This window comes from Harpegnathos saltator, unplaced genomic scaffold, assembly GCF_003227715.2.
Source record: "Harpegnathos saltator strain DR-91 unplaced genomic scaffold, Hsal_v8.6 scaffold855, whole genome shotgun sequence".
In the NCBI taxonomy this organism is placed as follows: Eukaryota; Metazoa; Arthropoda; class Insecta; order Hymenoptera; family Formicidae; genus Harpegnathos; species Harpegnathos saltator.
In genome coordinates, this window is record NW_020230710.1 from 433,483 (window position 1) to 449,414 (window position 15,932).

A 15,932-nucleotide genomic window follows, 5' to 3' on the forward strand; every position below is an offset into this window, starting at 1 on the left:
ACGCGAGCAGAGGATTCTCGCAATCTTATGACAAGGGATTCGAGGCAGGACAGGGTCCCCAGTGGCTTTCAACAACAAGTTCGTTGACGGATTCAGGGTCTTGTGGGACGTTTCATCGGCAAATACTCGATTCGACACGTCGTTTCTTCCGATAATCCATTTAACAGCGAGCTGAGGAAAGTTTAAGAGTTCCGAGGCAATTTCGATTCATCAGACGACCCAATTGGTTGGTGCTGCTCGCCGCCACAATACGGAAACGCAAATTCCAAGAGTTCCCTCGCCGCCGGACGGATGCTGATCGAGTATGACGGATAATGATAAATACAAGCTAACGAAAGTCATCAAGCTGCTCGGCACTGCGCCGTCGTCCGCAGCTGTTGGGATTCTCTCACACGTCTCCGACGCTAATAACGATATCGCGCGGCGTCCCCCGCGCATTCGATTAAGAATACAAGTCCCTCGTAAGTTTCGATTATCCGGACACGCTCTTGAGGAGTTGCTCGGCTTCTCCGACGCGGTCGTTAGACGTCGGTAACAAATGAGAGCGAATGTAGGTCGGCAGCGGGTTAGGTTCTTCATTTTTCAGCGCGGTCGGGAGGCGCTTAACGTCATGAATCTCCCCGGCGTCGGACAAACAGGGACAGACGCGATTCTCCGCAATTAAACAAGCCGAAATGAATATGAAAAGGATCCGTAACTGGAGCAAAGAAAAGTTTCCGCCCGGGTCGGCCACGCTGGCCCGCCGGCCTCAATTCCGGCGAATTATCCTACTTTTGTAGACACGTGAAATTCACTTCTGGTTGAATAAAGCATCTTGACCCTCTTTCACAATTAACACTCCGCGGAAGAATGTGAATTTCACGGCATTCCGTGACTTTAACAAACTCGACGCGATTCTCGTTAACAGCCCTGAGGAATATTCAAGTGGACGTGGATTGATTACACGAGCTTCCGGATAATATTTCGCGTGGCTTTGCGGGAAAGAAAGGAGAGAAGAGGACATACATCCGGCGAGCGAGGTCCGTCCAGATAAGTGAAAATATCTCAATATCGGAACTAGTCGTATTCTTTGTAGCACGCGTTTCTTTCTTTTCTATTCTTTTTATCGCGTCGAACGACGCGACGCAAAGCGCAAAGCGCAACAACAGTTTTTCTGATCAGCAGCAACGCGAAACGAGATCTCCTCCTTCTTCGCGGAACGCAAAGATGAAAGTTTATAACGTATATTTCTCGAGAGATAATTGATTTTTCGGAATACATCCGCGGGGAGAACTCATCGCGACGTGAGGCATTACTCCCCGTAAACATAAAGCTCATCTCGCGACCGTTAACGTGTGTACAGTGTGTACAGTGAAAATCGTGGCGGCTGATCCTGCTGTTGCTCCGGGGAAAATAACATATTTCCCACTTGCTCGAGCGGAGAAAATATGCGGCACCGTATGAGGAAGACGGAGAGAAGAACGAAATCGGGTCGCATAATCCGCTAATATTTTCCGTCAACAACGGCGAAAGAGCGGGCATTAATATTCCGACCTTTCACCTTCACGAACTTCGACGTAGCGCGCGCACGCGCGAGATTCGCCTTTCAAAAACCGATCAAACGGAACGGATTAATCGATCATTGCCAAAGGACAGCAGCGGGCCCGGATATGTTCGCGTCCCGGAAAACTGCGAGAGCCTTGTATCATGTCGTGCCCGGCCGGAGCCGTCCGCTCGGCTTCCCTCCCTTCGTCTCTCTCGCACCATCGAATTATCGATGACGATATTATCGACTCTCCAACGCTCGCGCATTCTCGAGCGCCGTGGCAAAAGTGACCGGGCGATAGTCAATGCCGGTCTCCGCGCTGCGGCAGAACGCTGTAATTGGTTTGTCGCAGCTTAACTAACTGCCGGATAAAGTCGCCGGTAACGCCGGCATTTAAGCGGGGCTTACCGCTACGAGGTGAGGCGAGATGTTTACTGCTAATTGCGTAGCCTCGGACTTTCGATTCACCTGGATTTATACCGCGCCACGGAGTGCTCTACCACGGCGCTCTCAAACATTCCTCTCTAATTTTGGACCGCGCGGGAACGCTCATTTTTTAGCGGGCGTTTGTTCGGGGAAAATCGAAAACTCACGTTTTCCTTTTTTTCCCTTCCTTCCTTTTCAATCCGTCAAATGTGCGACGGTATTCCGCCGCATATTCCTCGGCGAGAGCGGAATCGATTTTCTCGCGGGGACGACGGCGAATTTCACTGGCCGTCTCTCTCCTCCTTCTCCTCCTGCCTGTGATTACTTAATTCTCGTTAAATATTGAGACAACGGAGCTCAGCGAATTAGAATTCCGTTAAAATAAAACCGGCTTCCGCCGCGAGCGGGCTCGATCCAATAATAACACGGGTAAACTTCGACTCGCGTCACTTGCCGCGTATACCGCTCATACGAAAGTTCCACAGTACCGAGTCACGAATGATTTCCGCGAGTTAGCTAAAGTCCTGCCGGCTGTCGCGAGCGAGCCTTACGGCTGCCTCGCCCTCTCACCCTTCAAATAGGGCGCGGCTGAGAACGGAGTTGCTCCCGGTGAGGGGGACGGAGGGAGCGGGCGGGCGTCTCAGAATGTACGATAATATTGTAATATAAATAGTTGGCGGCATGCCAGGTGAGTTAATTGCTAGATCATACGGTACGCTTCCGTTTGCTCACCGCCAGCTCGGCCGGCGAGTGAAATTTTTTTCTTGGCAGAACGGTCCGCACGCGCGCACGCGCGTGTTCGAATCTCATTTGCGCGATTAAATCTTCTCTCGCGCGCGGCACGCTACGGGAAACGCGGAAAGTTCCCTTTTTAAGGATAGAGAGAGGGGGAAAGAGAAAAACACACCACGGCAAGTCAGCGGCCTGGCTAAGGAGAAACGCAAAGCAATCGGCCGCGATTGCATTCGTCGACACGTGGCCGCCGCCGCCGCCGCCGCCGTCGCGTCGCGACGCGACGAATCACGCGAGTTTCCCGCCGAGGCGAAGGCCGAATTTCGCGGAATGTTGAAAGGCTTCGGGGAACCGCGTGAATTCGCGTGATAAGAAGCGGGTCGGCGCGAGCCACAGGGCGACAGGGATATTAGAGTGCGACTGTGCACGGAATAAGTAACGCGATAACGAGTCACGAAGAACTCCCCGACTAGAAATTTATCCCATGGTCCCATAATCAGGTTAACCTCATTTGGACATCAGGTCCCAATAAGGTAATACTATCGGGTCCTAGTAAGTCATGCAACGCAGCGTGGATATCAGGACCTTAGTAAGGATTCATAGTCAGGTCCTTATTGAGTTACCTTATGGAATCCTTATTACGTTTCTTTTTTTTCCAATTATGGTTCCTGATTACTCGCCACCGCTACATTGGATGATGACTTTAGAAATAAGAAATGACACGCTGAGGATTCTTTTATGTCATTTCCAAATAAAAAGATATTTGCATGAAATAATATTTTAGATCGCTTGAGCATACTTGTAAAATGTTTCGGAAAAGAAACATAAAATGAATATCATAAGATCATAAAGTATCGCAAGGTGACACAGGACATAAAGTAGTGTTAAAGAGAAAAGTTGCATGTCACGTTAATTTTACAACTATTTATTGACTGCTAATAAAAGGATAGTTTCTATAGCATTTTACAAATATATTCAAGCGAATCTGAAGTGTTTTTTTCAATGCAAACATCTTTATATTTGGAAATGACACCCCAAAATTTTGTTAAAATTTGATAATGCAAATCATATTAGGTACAATGAATAAGATCCCGACAAGGACCTGATTAACTGAACCATATTATATCATACACTAGGTTGACACATTAAGATCCTAATGTGGACCCAATCATTATAACCTTATAAAGATAATCTTCCTTACTGACTTGTCGTTAGGACATTATAAGGACTGACTTACTTAGGATTACCTCCCATTCACTCTATTAGGTCCTTATCAATGTTAGGTGAACTTGATCAAAATTTCTAGTCGGGTCAATGTCTGAGTTAAAAGCGGCAGCGCCAGTTGACGCCGACGTTCGCAGTCGCTATCAGCACGGAGACACTCGGACATTCGAAGCGTTTATTTATTTCGTTCATTCGCGCGACTTACATCTCCCGAGACTCTCGCGAGTCATTACACGCGTCGGCCGAGATTGCCTCCGCCTTCTCGCGCGTCTCTTGCACACGTCGACCTGTTCGTCGTCTCGGCCTCACGACGCATCATCGACCGCAGATGTCGTTATCGTCTGACCCTCGTGTTCCTGAGAGGACTCGTCCGAGGGTTGACGGCGCAGCAACTGAGGATCCACGACGAGCCTGACGTTGACGGTGCTCTTCCACCACCTGTACCACGGCGACACCTGGTCCTGAAGAAGGAGAGACAAATGTGAAGCGAGCTAGGAGGAGAGCGCTGGCCAACTCTCTCGCGCGAGCGCGCGCGGTCGCTCTCCTTTTCCCGCCGATTTAAATTATCCGGGCAGTTTCAGTTGTCAGGGGCAAAGGGCAGTCCACTCGATAAATCAGACTCGAGTGACGCGCCTCGAGTGCCCTCCGACGAGAGAAAAAGAGAGAGAGAGAGGGTAGGACGGAGGAAGGGTGAGAGAAACGGACAACGGGGGGGAGCGCGAGGAAGAGAGAGAGAGAGAGAGAAAGAGAGAGAGAGGGGGAGAGCGGTGTCCGATCGAAAGCGGGAGAGACGTGACGTCGCAAAGTGGCGGCGTATTCGCGATTATTCTTAATTAAACACGACGTCCGACGATTTCGATTCAACTGCAGCGATTTACGGCGAGCGACGAGCCCCGGACGGTTTTAGCCGCCGCCGCCGCCGCTGCGCCGCTGTCCTCTACAGATCGGGTCGCCGATCGTACGGAATAGCGCACTCTGCGCCTGGAAATCTTCCGCGAGGATTAATGAGGACGCTCGGCGCGGCGCGCGTTCGATTTGCTCGCCGCTCGCTCGAATCGGCCGGCGAAATATCGCGCGCGCCAGGCGAATCATCTCGCTCGCCCCATCCTCCACTTAGCGCAGCCTCTCCGAGCTTCAATACGCGCGCTCGACGCGCCTCTGGCTTCCATAGTACGGGCGGAGGCGTTAAGCGACGTGAATAATTCTCCGCAGGATCGAAGGCGCACTTTGTTCCACGCGAGATAATATATTGTAGATCCCAGCGGCTGATAAATCTCCCGATTTATCGGCGACATTGATCCGCGTATATCCGCATTTCGGCTGTACCGAAGATGCAGCCCCGGCTAGATTGCCGCGTATATTCTTGGCTCACGTTGACGGAAGATATTGCGGCCGTGTGGTAGACGATAATTATATCGCCCTGATAAGTGTACGTCGTCGCGGAAGTGTCGATTTTGCGCGAGAGCCGCGCCTAAATATCGCGGATGCGGCAAGCTGATGAAATCGCGATCTCGGCGAGGAGCTCCCGAGGATTTCCGGCCGAGTCTGGCCGATATATGTGTTATGTATGTGCAAATGAATAATCCAAACTTTTTTAAGCGGCTAGGAAATTAAGTTTCAAATAATCAAATTTTTCCGCTCTTTTACGGTTATGCAGTGTGTTGATACATAGCTGTTAAAAATTACATTTAGTATGGCGGAAAGCTCAACATAACCTCCAAAATTATTCAGTTCAGTACAGTCAAAAATGGCAACAGACAAGGTGCATATCCGACACTGCATTCTTCATGAATTCCAACGAGGAAAAAATGTTGCAAGAACATGCGAATCGATTTGTTCCTTTCGCGGCGAAGGTATTGTATCGTACGACGTATCGTCTGCATTTTGATTTAGACGATTTAAAAGCGGCGATTTTAATCTGAGTGAGAAACAAAGAATATCCTGGAGGCCGTCAATAGTGCGGAAACAATGATTTGGAGCAACTGCTCGCTGAGAATCCGGCACAAGCGCAAAAAGAGCTTGCAGAACAGTTAGGAGTAACGCAACAAACTATTTCCAAAGATTCCTTCGAAGATTCGAAAAGAAGGAAAATGGATTCCGCATAAACTCACTGAAGTCAACAAAAATCAACGAGTGGCAGTGTGTTTTTCTCTTCTCAGTAAGCAGCGTAGAAAATCTTTCCTGTTCCTGTGAAAATACCAGCGATGAGAAGTGGATATTCTATGACAATCCGAAACGCAGAATGCGTCGTGGGTAAATCCCGGTGAACCACCAACATCGGCAAAGCCAAAATACTTCAGGAAGAAGATAGGTTCTACATTTGGTGAGATATGAAGGGCGTGATTTACTATAAGATATTAAAACCAAATGAAACAATTACTGCGGACCGCTACCGATACCAATTAATCCGTTTGAGTCAAGAATTAGAATACGAAAACATCCGTATAGTGACAAAGGAAAATGTCCTGTGAAATTGTTGCATGATAACGCTAGGCCACACATTGCTTCTATGACAAAAGACAACGTAATGAGTCTTGGCTGGGACGTCTTGCAACACCCGATCCGATATGCACTTGAAATCAGTGGATGAGATTCGAAAATGGCTTGACGACTCTTTATCGTGTCCAAAAACACAACATTTTTCCGACCTGGAATCAGCTGCCTGAAAGATGGCTTAAACTTATAGAAAACAACGGCGACTGACATTGATTGACAAATTTGTTTTACTTACTTTCAACATAAACTTTGAATTTAGCTGAAAATTTTGGATTATTCATTTGTACACCAATATGTCAAAGGAGGCTCGGAGACTGCGGATGCGTAATGATAATCATCTCGCCTCGCAGGCGATATATAATCTTATTCTAATACACCGATCCCCTGATTATTATTCGATTCATATTCACTCGCGGGAACTTTGCGGACTCCATATTCATCTCTGAAGCGATTCTGACTAACGATTGAATTTAGAGACAACTTGGAGCGAGATAATCAAGCGGCAAGACCGCGCTCGCTGACAATCTCCATAGTGTAATTAACTGTACGGAAATTTAATGAGAGCATTAGCAGGCATTTTAGGACGCATAAACGAACGCCGTAAATACTCGCTCGTAACGGCCCCGAACGGAAAACTGCCGTTTAATTCACGCTGATGCCGTGAAGATTACGATCTTTATCCCAGCGGGGGGGGGGAGAAACAATATAACCCAAAGTTAAGTAAACAATGCGATATAAATCAGTAAACTAGACGCTCGTAAAGGAAACCGTTCGCGAGTCGCGAGCGCGCGCGCCGCGGCTCTCGCGTCAGCTCGAAAGAAACGAGGAAAAGGAGACGAGAGAAGGAGACAAAAAAACAGCGTACGTAGGCTGCTCCGTTGCCGCGAGCAGCGCGCAACTTTAAAACGCCATAAAGGTGTGAATCATAAAGCATCCTCGTAAAGGGCTGAGGGCGTAACGCGAAGCAAGCTCTCTCGAAGGACGCGAGCGAGCAGCGAGCGCGACACTTCCAAGACTATAGGAGGGTCTCTGTTAGTCGCGCTTCCGGTTCGCGCCATCGTCTCTCCGCCCCTTATATGCTCTTTTCATATCAGAGCGCCGCACGTCTCTCTTTCTCGCGTTCTTCCGGCCGCGTCAAGTGCACCCCCGACGCGTTTGTTCCGGCTCGCTCGGCCGCCCGACCGCTATATCCGCCGCGCATTCGAGCGTCCCGACGCTCACCTGTATCACCTTTGCACCGTGCGCGTGTACCTTAATGCACCCGCTATCTCTAGCCCCGACGAGATCGCGTCGCATAAACATAAACCGCGGCACGGCGATGTCGTGCTGGCTACGCGACGCAAAGTCGACGACCCGGCTGGCTTCGTGCACGTGCAAGACGGAATTCGAGCCGAAAAGGTGTACTCTCTGCCTTTTACCCTGGCGCTAAGGACCCTCGAATCGAGGCCTGGCAACTTCGTCAAGATCCTGCGGGAGAGAATGACGCACAGAGTGCGCGTGAACTTCACCGCCAGAATAGATTCTACATGAAAGAATAAGTCTTGGTTAATGTACGCCCCAAAGAGGCTTGGTTCTGAATACAGCTGCCGCGCCCACAGTTTTCGAGCGTATTTGACTCATCAAGTCGGGTTTCACAAATAGACACACATGCCGTTGTGAAAATTGCTCAGGTTTTTCGCCATATCTGCAAGCTCCTCGAGAGCGTAGACGTCTACGGCGTCAAGGGGAAATTACAGGTTTCCTTAATTTCATTCGCGACGAACGGTAACGATACATCAACGACACAGCGAAAATGATTCTTCGGTTAATATTCAGAAATTATCAAAATTGATAAGTATTATCTTAAAAAAAAAAAGAAAAAAAACTAAACCTGTTGTATTGTGTGTGACATTCTTAGGTCGCTTATCACGACATATTTTTCTCTATTGTTGTCATCTTCCGAAAACTGTATCTCAGAAATGAAGCTATTGAGGATATATGTTTTTACTTATTTTTCAACATAGAAACTGTCCTGTAAGTTTGTCGGTAGAGTTCAGATACACTCTCTCTGTACATCCATTATCTCTCTCTTTAAACAAGCCTTCTCAGATACGCCCACGTATACCCCTGAGAATTCCGCCCTGCGAAAGTTTACAGCAATATTTGTGTAAAAGATATTGGATAATGTGCAGCACCGTTTTGCAACAATTCTTCATTGAAAGATTACATCATGAAGATATTTCCTACAATTTGCGAAAGTCGATGCTGATCATATTTGAAGATGTCATGATTGATACTCTCCAATTATAAAAAAATTTTTTGCAACATTTAGGCTAAGTTTATAAAGGCAACTACCGTTAGTGCAAGCGATAGTAATAGTATTGCAGGGCACTCTCCTAGATAGTAATAGTATTGCATAGTAAAAAATGCAATTTTTAGTAAGGTTGGCTAGGTCATTTTAAAGCGACGAAGAAATCTAAAGCCAAAAGCGTAGATATGCTAATATTAAAATTCAAATTAGAATAGAAACGGCTAATTTCTTAATAATAAATTTCTTAATAAAATATTTTTAAAGCATCTTATGCTTCATCTTCTATTATATTTCTCTACTATCGACTGAAATCTAATAAACTCTGACAAATTAATAAAAAAAGTGGAAAAAGAAAAAAAACTTTTTAGAAATCGCAAAACTATTGATGGGGTGGAATTAGGGTTGCCAGATGGCCGGGATTCGGAAATCCCGGAGGAATGTCCCGGAATTCTTAAGCTTGTCCCGTGTCCAGAAATTTAAGTCTTCTATCCCGGAAAATCAAGATTTCAACAAGATCAATCATAAAAAGCAAAATAATCATAACATTCATGTTTCTAACTGGTACCAGAGTACCAGAGAAACTTGAAAGCGGTCATCGCGATTTTCGAATTTTTCAACGTGCCACCTAAGAAAATTGATGTCAACCAAGCCATTCGCGTGGTAAAAAATACAATCGCACGGTTTATGTCCAAACTTCTTCCTGCTAACCTAACTCACACATTTATTTGTTGCGAGTGCACAGCGGCATCTCTTAGCCGTCTTACCTCTCTGTCTCTCAAATTTAACTAAAATTCTCTAACAACCTATTTTTCAACCGTCGCCTAAAAAATGTCCCGGAAATAGTCATTTCGCATCTGGCAACCCTAGATGGAATATCAATAGTTGCCCGCCTCTAGTTTCTACCCGGCGCGAGATGCGCACGCCTGTCGCTGATCAAAAGTGTCCAAACACTGCGCGATTTCCCGCCGAGATACATCTCGACGGGACATGAGCTCTTAAGAAATGTTGCGCGATAAATAAGTCTATATTTTACGTTCTGTCGGCTCGCCTAGTACGCGGAATCTTGGCAAGCTAGAGGTGATGGCGGCGGGAAGGAAGTAAGAAAAATAGCCGGTGTTTCGAACTTGAGGCGCGTCGATAGTTTTCAAGTTATGAATATTACGCGCTCCGTGCACGGTGATCTATACGTTCGCGAGGCTTTAGAAACTTTCATCCATAAAAGTCAAGGAACTCGCGCGACTTTTTTCTAAGCGCGCACCTCGGTAGAAATATTATCATTCCCATCATTGTGTGCTGAGACGTGGATTCGACATGCGTTTGCTCTATGTCGTAGAGATTGTATATTAGTTGGTGGTTTTGAGAAAAAATTATTGCCTCCCCCCTCCCCCCCAATTCGTACGTTCCTTTATATGTCTTTATGACGTGTTTGTGTGTGTGTGTGTGTAGGGGTGGCAACGCAATTTCATTTATTGAAATAAATAAGCGCCTCACTACCGGATTTAATGTTCGCTCCCGACACTAATCTCCACTTACGGGCACTAGTTGGATACTTAATTGGAAGGACACATTCGGCCTCGCGGGATACAGCGGACGGGTGGTTAAATACGTTTCATTACAACGCTGATCCCATTTCCACGTATAGTATATAATATCACGCGATCGATTTCATGCCGATTTCGTATACCGCCGGCGTATATCGCGTAAAACAATAATCTCATAAATTTGCCTCTTGATGGAGTAGTCTCCGTGCAAATTTAATAAGATAGTCGCGATGTTGATCATTTTAAAACGTTTCGTACAGATAAAATATCAACACTCGAGCGCATTGTAATGTACACATATCGCCGTCATGTTAATTAATTAAACAGATCAATGGTTCCTCCATGTACGCAGGTTCTTTTGTCACGACACATTTCGTCGCGCTAATTAATGTATTCAATTTTGTCGTGTCGCGTCGGTCAATTCAACCGTCACCGAGTGTTTCGATCGGGCACCGAATGGAGGGATTACGTGTTAACGAAAGAGGAAAGAATAATTTGGAAAAGAATCGTTCAATCTTGCTTTACCCGCGACTCTACAATTCTTCTCGCATGCGTTTGGTCGACGCGATCCCGCCGTCATCGGGCGAGATATCCGCGAGTACATCGGGAGTATAATTACCCTGCCGAGCAGGTAAACCGTGGTGACGTAGCCTAATATCACGACGGTGAGGAAGAACCATATCGCCCCGCGGGTCCAGAGCTTGGAAATTCCGATCTTTTTCCCCTCGATGATAAAGTACCGCATACCTGCAAAGTTACGGCGGATAACAAGTACACACAGTCAGTTCGGCGCGACGGCAGTTTCGCAAGAGCGGCGCGGCGCGCTTATCGGACGGAACTGAGACTTCGCGTCTCTGAAGCTTCGTCAACTCGCGCGGGTGCGCGATCTGAATGCACTTTTTCGGGGAAATATCTCGACGCGCTACCTCGCAACGGAGAAGTCGCGTTCTCTTTTTTTTCTTTTTCTATGACTACGGTCCAAAAGAGAAAAAAGGAGAATTCTCGGGCAACGAGAAGATACGTTTGCGCGGCGCTCTCCCGCGTACTCCCCCCCCCTCCCCCCCCCCGGCAAAGTCTAGGAGCGATAAAGTAACGCGATTCGGAAACGCGAGGAATCGAGCGAGAAATTAAGGATTCCTGAAGCACTGTCTGCGTCTGTGATAACGTGAAATACATAACATCCACCGTGCGGACCCGGAGAGACGTCGAGAGCGGGAGCTACGGAGCGGCAGCTATATTCCCGTGAAACTTCCCGGACTTTGGAAGCCGTCAAATTCGCAGCGAGATGCACCGGGTGAGTTCGAGAAATATTCGCAACGTACTACCAATATCGCGGAAAATATCGGATCCGAAAGTTCGCAGAGCTCCTCGCCGGGCGAGACTTCATTCATTCGTTCGTTCGTTCGTTCGCTCGTACGTTCGCTCGTATGTTCGTTCGTTCGCTCATATGTTCGTTCGTTCGTTCGTTCGTTCGTTCGTTCGTTCGTTCGTTCGTTCGTTCGTTCGTTCGTTCGTTCGTTCGTTCGTTCGTTCGTTCGTTCGTTCGTTCGTTCGTTCGTTCGTTCGTTCGTTCGTTCGTTCGTTCGTTCGTTCGTTCGATCGTTCGTTCGTCCGTTCGTCCGTTCGTTCGTTTATTCGTTCGCTCGTACATTTGTTCGTTCGTTCGTTTGTTCGTTCGTTCGCTCGTACGTTCGTTCGTTCGTTCGTTCGTTCGCTCGTATGTTCGTTCGTTCATTCGTTCGTTCGTTCGTTCGCTCATATGTTCGTTCGTTCGTTCGTTCGTTCGTTCGTTCGTTCGTTCGTTCGTTCGTTCGTTCGATCGTTTGTTCGTCCGTTCGTCCGTTCGTTCGTTTATTCGTTCGCTCGTACATTTGTTCGTTCATTCGTTTGTTCGTTCGTTCGCTCGTATGTTCGTTCGTTCATTCGTTCGTTCGTTCGTTCGCTCATATGTTCGTTCGTTCGTTCGTTCGTTCGTTCGTTCGTTCGTTCGTTTGTTCGTTCGTTCGTTCGTTCGTTCGTTCGTTCGTTCGTTCGTTCGTTCGTTCGTTCGTTCGCTCGTACATTCGTTCGTTCGTTCGTTCGCTCGTATGTTCGTTCGTTCATTCGTTCGTTCGTTCGCTCATATGTTCGTTCGTTCGTTCGTTCGTTCGTTCGTCCGTTCGTCCGTTCGTTCGTTTATTCGTTCGCTCGTACATTTGTTCGTTCGTTCGTTTGTTCGTTCGTTCGCTCGTACGTTCGTTCGTTCGTTCGTTCGTTCGCTCGTATGTTCGTTCGTTCATTCGTTCGTTCGTTCGCTCATATGTTCGTTCGTTCGTTCGTTCGTTCGTTCGTCCGTTCGTCCGTTCGTTCGTTTATTCGTTCGCTCGTACATTTGTTCGTTCGTTCGTTTGTTCGTTCGTTCGCTCGTACGTTCGTTCGTTCGTTCGTTCGTTCGCTCGTATGTTCGTTCGTTCATTCGTTCGTTCGTTCGTTCGCTCATATGTTCGTTCGTTCGTTCGTTCGTTCGTTCGTTCGTTCGTTCGTTTGTTCGTTCGTTCGTTCGTTCGTTCGTTCGTTCGTTCGTTCGTTCGTTCGCTCGTACATTCGTTCGTTCGTTCGTTCGCTCGTATGTTCGTTCGTTCATTCGTTCGTTCGTTCGCTCATATGTTCGTTCGTTCGTTCGTTCGTTCGTCCGTTCGTTCGTTTATTCGTTCGCTCGTACATTTGTTCGTTCATTCGTTTGTTCGTTCGTTCGCTCGTATGTTCGTTCGTTCATTCGTTCGTTCGTTCGTTCGCTCATATGTTCGTTCGTTCGTTCGTTCGTTCGTTCGTTCGTTCGTTCGTTCGTTTGTTCGTTCGTTCGTTCGTTCGTTCGTTCGTTCGTTCGTTCGTTCGTTCGTTCGTTCGCTCGTACATTCGTTCGTTCGTTCGTTCGCTCGTATGTTCGTTCGTTCATTCGTTCGTTCGTTCGCTCATATGTTCGTTCGTTCGTTCGTTCGTTCGTTCGTCCGTTCGTCCGTTCGTTCGTTTATTCGTTCGCTCGTACATTTGTTCGTTCGTTCGTTTGTTCGTTCGTTCGCTCGTACGTTCGTTCGTTCGTTCGTTCGTTCGCTCGTATGTTCGTTCGTTCATTCGTTCGTTCGTTCGTTCGCTCATATGTTCGTTCGTTCGTTCGTTCGTTCGTTCGTTCGTTCGTTCGTTTGTTCGTTCGTTCGTTCGTTCGTTCGTTCGTTCGTTCGTTCGTTCGTTCGCTCGTACATTCGTTCGTTCGTTCGTTCGCTCGTATGTTCGTTCGTTCATTCGTTCGTTCGTTCGCTCATATGTTCGTTCGTTCGTTCGTTCGTTCGTTCGTTCGTTCGTTCGTTCGTTCGTTCGTTCGTTCGTCCGTTCGCTCGTTCGCTCGCTCGCTCGTACGTACGATCGTTCGTTCGTTCGTTCATTCGTTCGTTCGTTCGTTCGCTCGCTCGTTCGCTCGTTCGTCCGCTCTTTCGCTTCGCCGCGCAACGGCTGACTAGTGTCACTCGCGTGAAAAACTACTCACCCAAAAGGCACACCGCGGCTAATCCCACCGTGACGATCGTGAGCAACGTCAAGATGAGCAGGTCCGACTCTATGTTTCTGCGATTCCGCGGGTGGCTGATCCATATCCTGAGAGATTCTGGCCTGCAGGTGCCCATAAAAATGATAAGCGTGCTCGCGCTCGCGCGGTTCAGCCATTAAGATAAAAGCTCGAGAAGAGAAAAGAAAGAGAAGAGATTCAGCTCCCCAGGGCTCGCAGGGTCACAGCAAACGGAAAACACTCGTCGGTTACATGCGCACGACGTTGCATTAAAATTGTCGAATCCAAATGCGTCGGTCTCAAAGTCGGATGTTTAAGGACGCAACGAGGTCGCGCGCGCGTGTTTCCGGAAATAGCGCGGCGAATGTGCGCGCACAAAGGAGAAATATTAAAAATTACAGGCGAACGTAGATGCGAAAAAAGGACGAGAGGGGAAAGGGGTGAGGATCGATGCCAATGAAATACGAGCGTTCCTCGCGGAAGAAACAAATCCGTCCGCCGTCCTAATTCCGCCCCGCGGAAGCGGCCTGTAAATTTAGATTGATTCGCTACACGTTACTTTTCAACTTCAAAATACACAACATCGCACTTTGTCACGGTCCTGCGAGCGGTTTGCTCGATACATCATCTTTGAAGTTCAAGTTAACTCCGGCCGCGCGAGCCGATCAGCTTACGGCGAGGAAACAAATTGCGCGGAACGAAATAGAAGAGAAGAAAGAAGAGGAAGAAGGGAAAAGAGAGGAGAAGACGAGCGGGGGGGGGGGAAGGAGGGAGAAGAAAAGGTGGTGCCGAGCGATTCATCGCAGAAAAGGAGAATAATGGGTGCGCGCCGCGCTGGAAAACGAAATAGGAAACGTATCGGTGTGAGCGCGCGCGCGCGCACCGTAGTGCATTTCAGGTGCTTGAATTACATCCGGCTTGAAACTGCGCGCCGCTCGCCGCGATAAATGTAACGCTCACCATCGATAACGAGGCGTCTCCACGGCATTGAAGTAGTAACGGCACAATTCGCAGTAGGTTCGGCACGACTGATTCAGCCAACGTTCCAGACACGACAGGTGCACGTAAGCCAGTGTGCCCTTGCACCTGCAAGAGATTATTTGCTCGCGCTCCGTCGTCGTCGTCGCTTTCCGTTGTAATGATCGAACGACGTTACCCGCGTAACGTGAAGGTAACGTACGGCCGTCGCGCGCACGCGAGCGCGCGAGAGAGAATCGGAATTTTATTTGGCTCGTTTAGGAGACGCGCAGAGTCTCCCGATAAATTGCGTCTAGACGGTCCGAGATGGGATTGTGAGGGATAACAGCCGAGTGGCTTCGTTGATTCTTTCGCCGCGCCCGTTCGAGTGTTACACTCGCTCAGCTGTTTCCCAAGCGAATGCAAAGGGCGTAGCTGTGCCACGCCGGCGTTAGACGGCGGTTCTCGGAGGATCTCGGCTGCGAAAAGATTGTCTACGATTCGCGTGACGGCAGGCGCGAGCTTAAACCTGGCGACGGGAATCTCGGGGAGATTGCCTCAATTTGTAAGATTGATGACTCCCTAGCGAAAGACGCAATTTTGCCAATTGCCTCTTCGTTCGATTAGCGTGTCGTATTGCAACAAGATTCTCCGGGAAACTTTCTCACACTCGCTCTCTCCTCTCTCCTCCCCCTCTCTCTCTTCTCTCTCTCTCTCTCTCTCTCGCTCTCATTCCCGACCATATTCGCACGAGCGAAATTACATTGCGCCAGAGTGTTACGCCCGGGAGGCACTCCACCGGAAAATATTAAATTCGTGTTCGCTCGCGCTCACACGTAAACGCAGTCGTCATCGCATCGCGGAATGCATTCCGAACGTAAGAAAGATGAGTTATGCCCGGTTCTCTCCGCATTATTCTCGCCCGCTCGTCGAGCAGAGGCGCGCCTATGGCGCCCCGAAGTAACATTCGGATTAGAAAGGATTTCCGTAAGTTCGAGAATTATGAAGGTAAACGCCCGGGAAATTTGCAGCGGACCCTCATTCCGCGCGTTCTCTCTGCGTTTTCACGTAGTTCTTCGAGCACGAGTTGTGTGTCCTTAATCGCCGGGACACGTTCCCCGAACTGTTCACTCATTTACGCTTCCTCACCGTCTCTCAGTCCCACCGGCTAGCCGGGAATGAGAGAGAGAGAGAGAGAGAGAG

The 15,932-nt window shown here is 48.3% G+C and overlaps 2 protein-coding genes across 2 annotated transcripts in view; one reads left to right on the forward strand and one right to left on the reverse strand.

Moving 5' to 3' along the window:
* Positions 1-15,932, forward strand: part of dpr1 (defective proboscis extension response 1) — a 382,968-nt gene that overhangs the window by 160,374 nt on the left and 206,662 nt on the right. The gene's annotated exons all lie outside the window — the stretch shown is intronic.
* On the reverse strand, positions 3,975-14,520 carry LOC105192480 (uncharacterized). The gene is made up of 3 exons (XM_025307400.1): positions 13,755-14,520; positions 10,854-10,981; positions 3,975-4,368 (listed from the first exon to the last, which is right to left on the reverse strand). Exons 1-3 carry the CDS (start codon positions 13,888-13,890, stop codon positions 4,213-4,215), a joined length of 420 nt encoding a protein of 139 aa, XP_025163185.1. The 5' UTR covers positions 13,891-14,520; the 3' UTR covers positions 3,975-4,212.

Bases quoted from the DNA above. Each gene is read 5' to 3' on its own strand.
- LOC105192480 (XM_025307400.1), bottom strand. From the start codon at position 13,890: ATGGGCACCTGCAGGCCAGAATCTCTCAGGATATGGATCAGCCACCCG. The intron at 10,982-13,754 runs GTGAGTAGTTTT...GTAACTTTGCAG, and splicing joins AGCCGCGGTGTGCCTTTTGG to GTATGCGGTACTTTATCATC. The intron at 4,369-10,853 runs GTAATTATACTC...CTCCTTCTTCAG, and splicing joins CGGTTTACCTGCTCGGCAGG to GACCAGGTGTCGCCGTGGTA.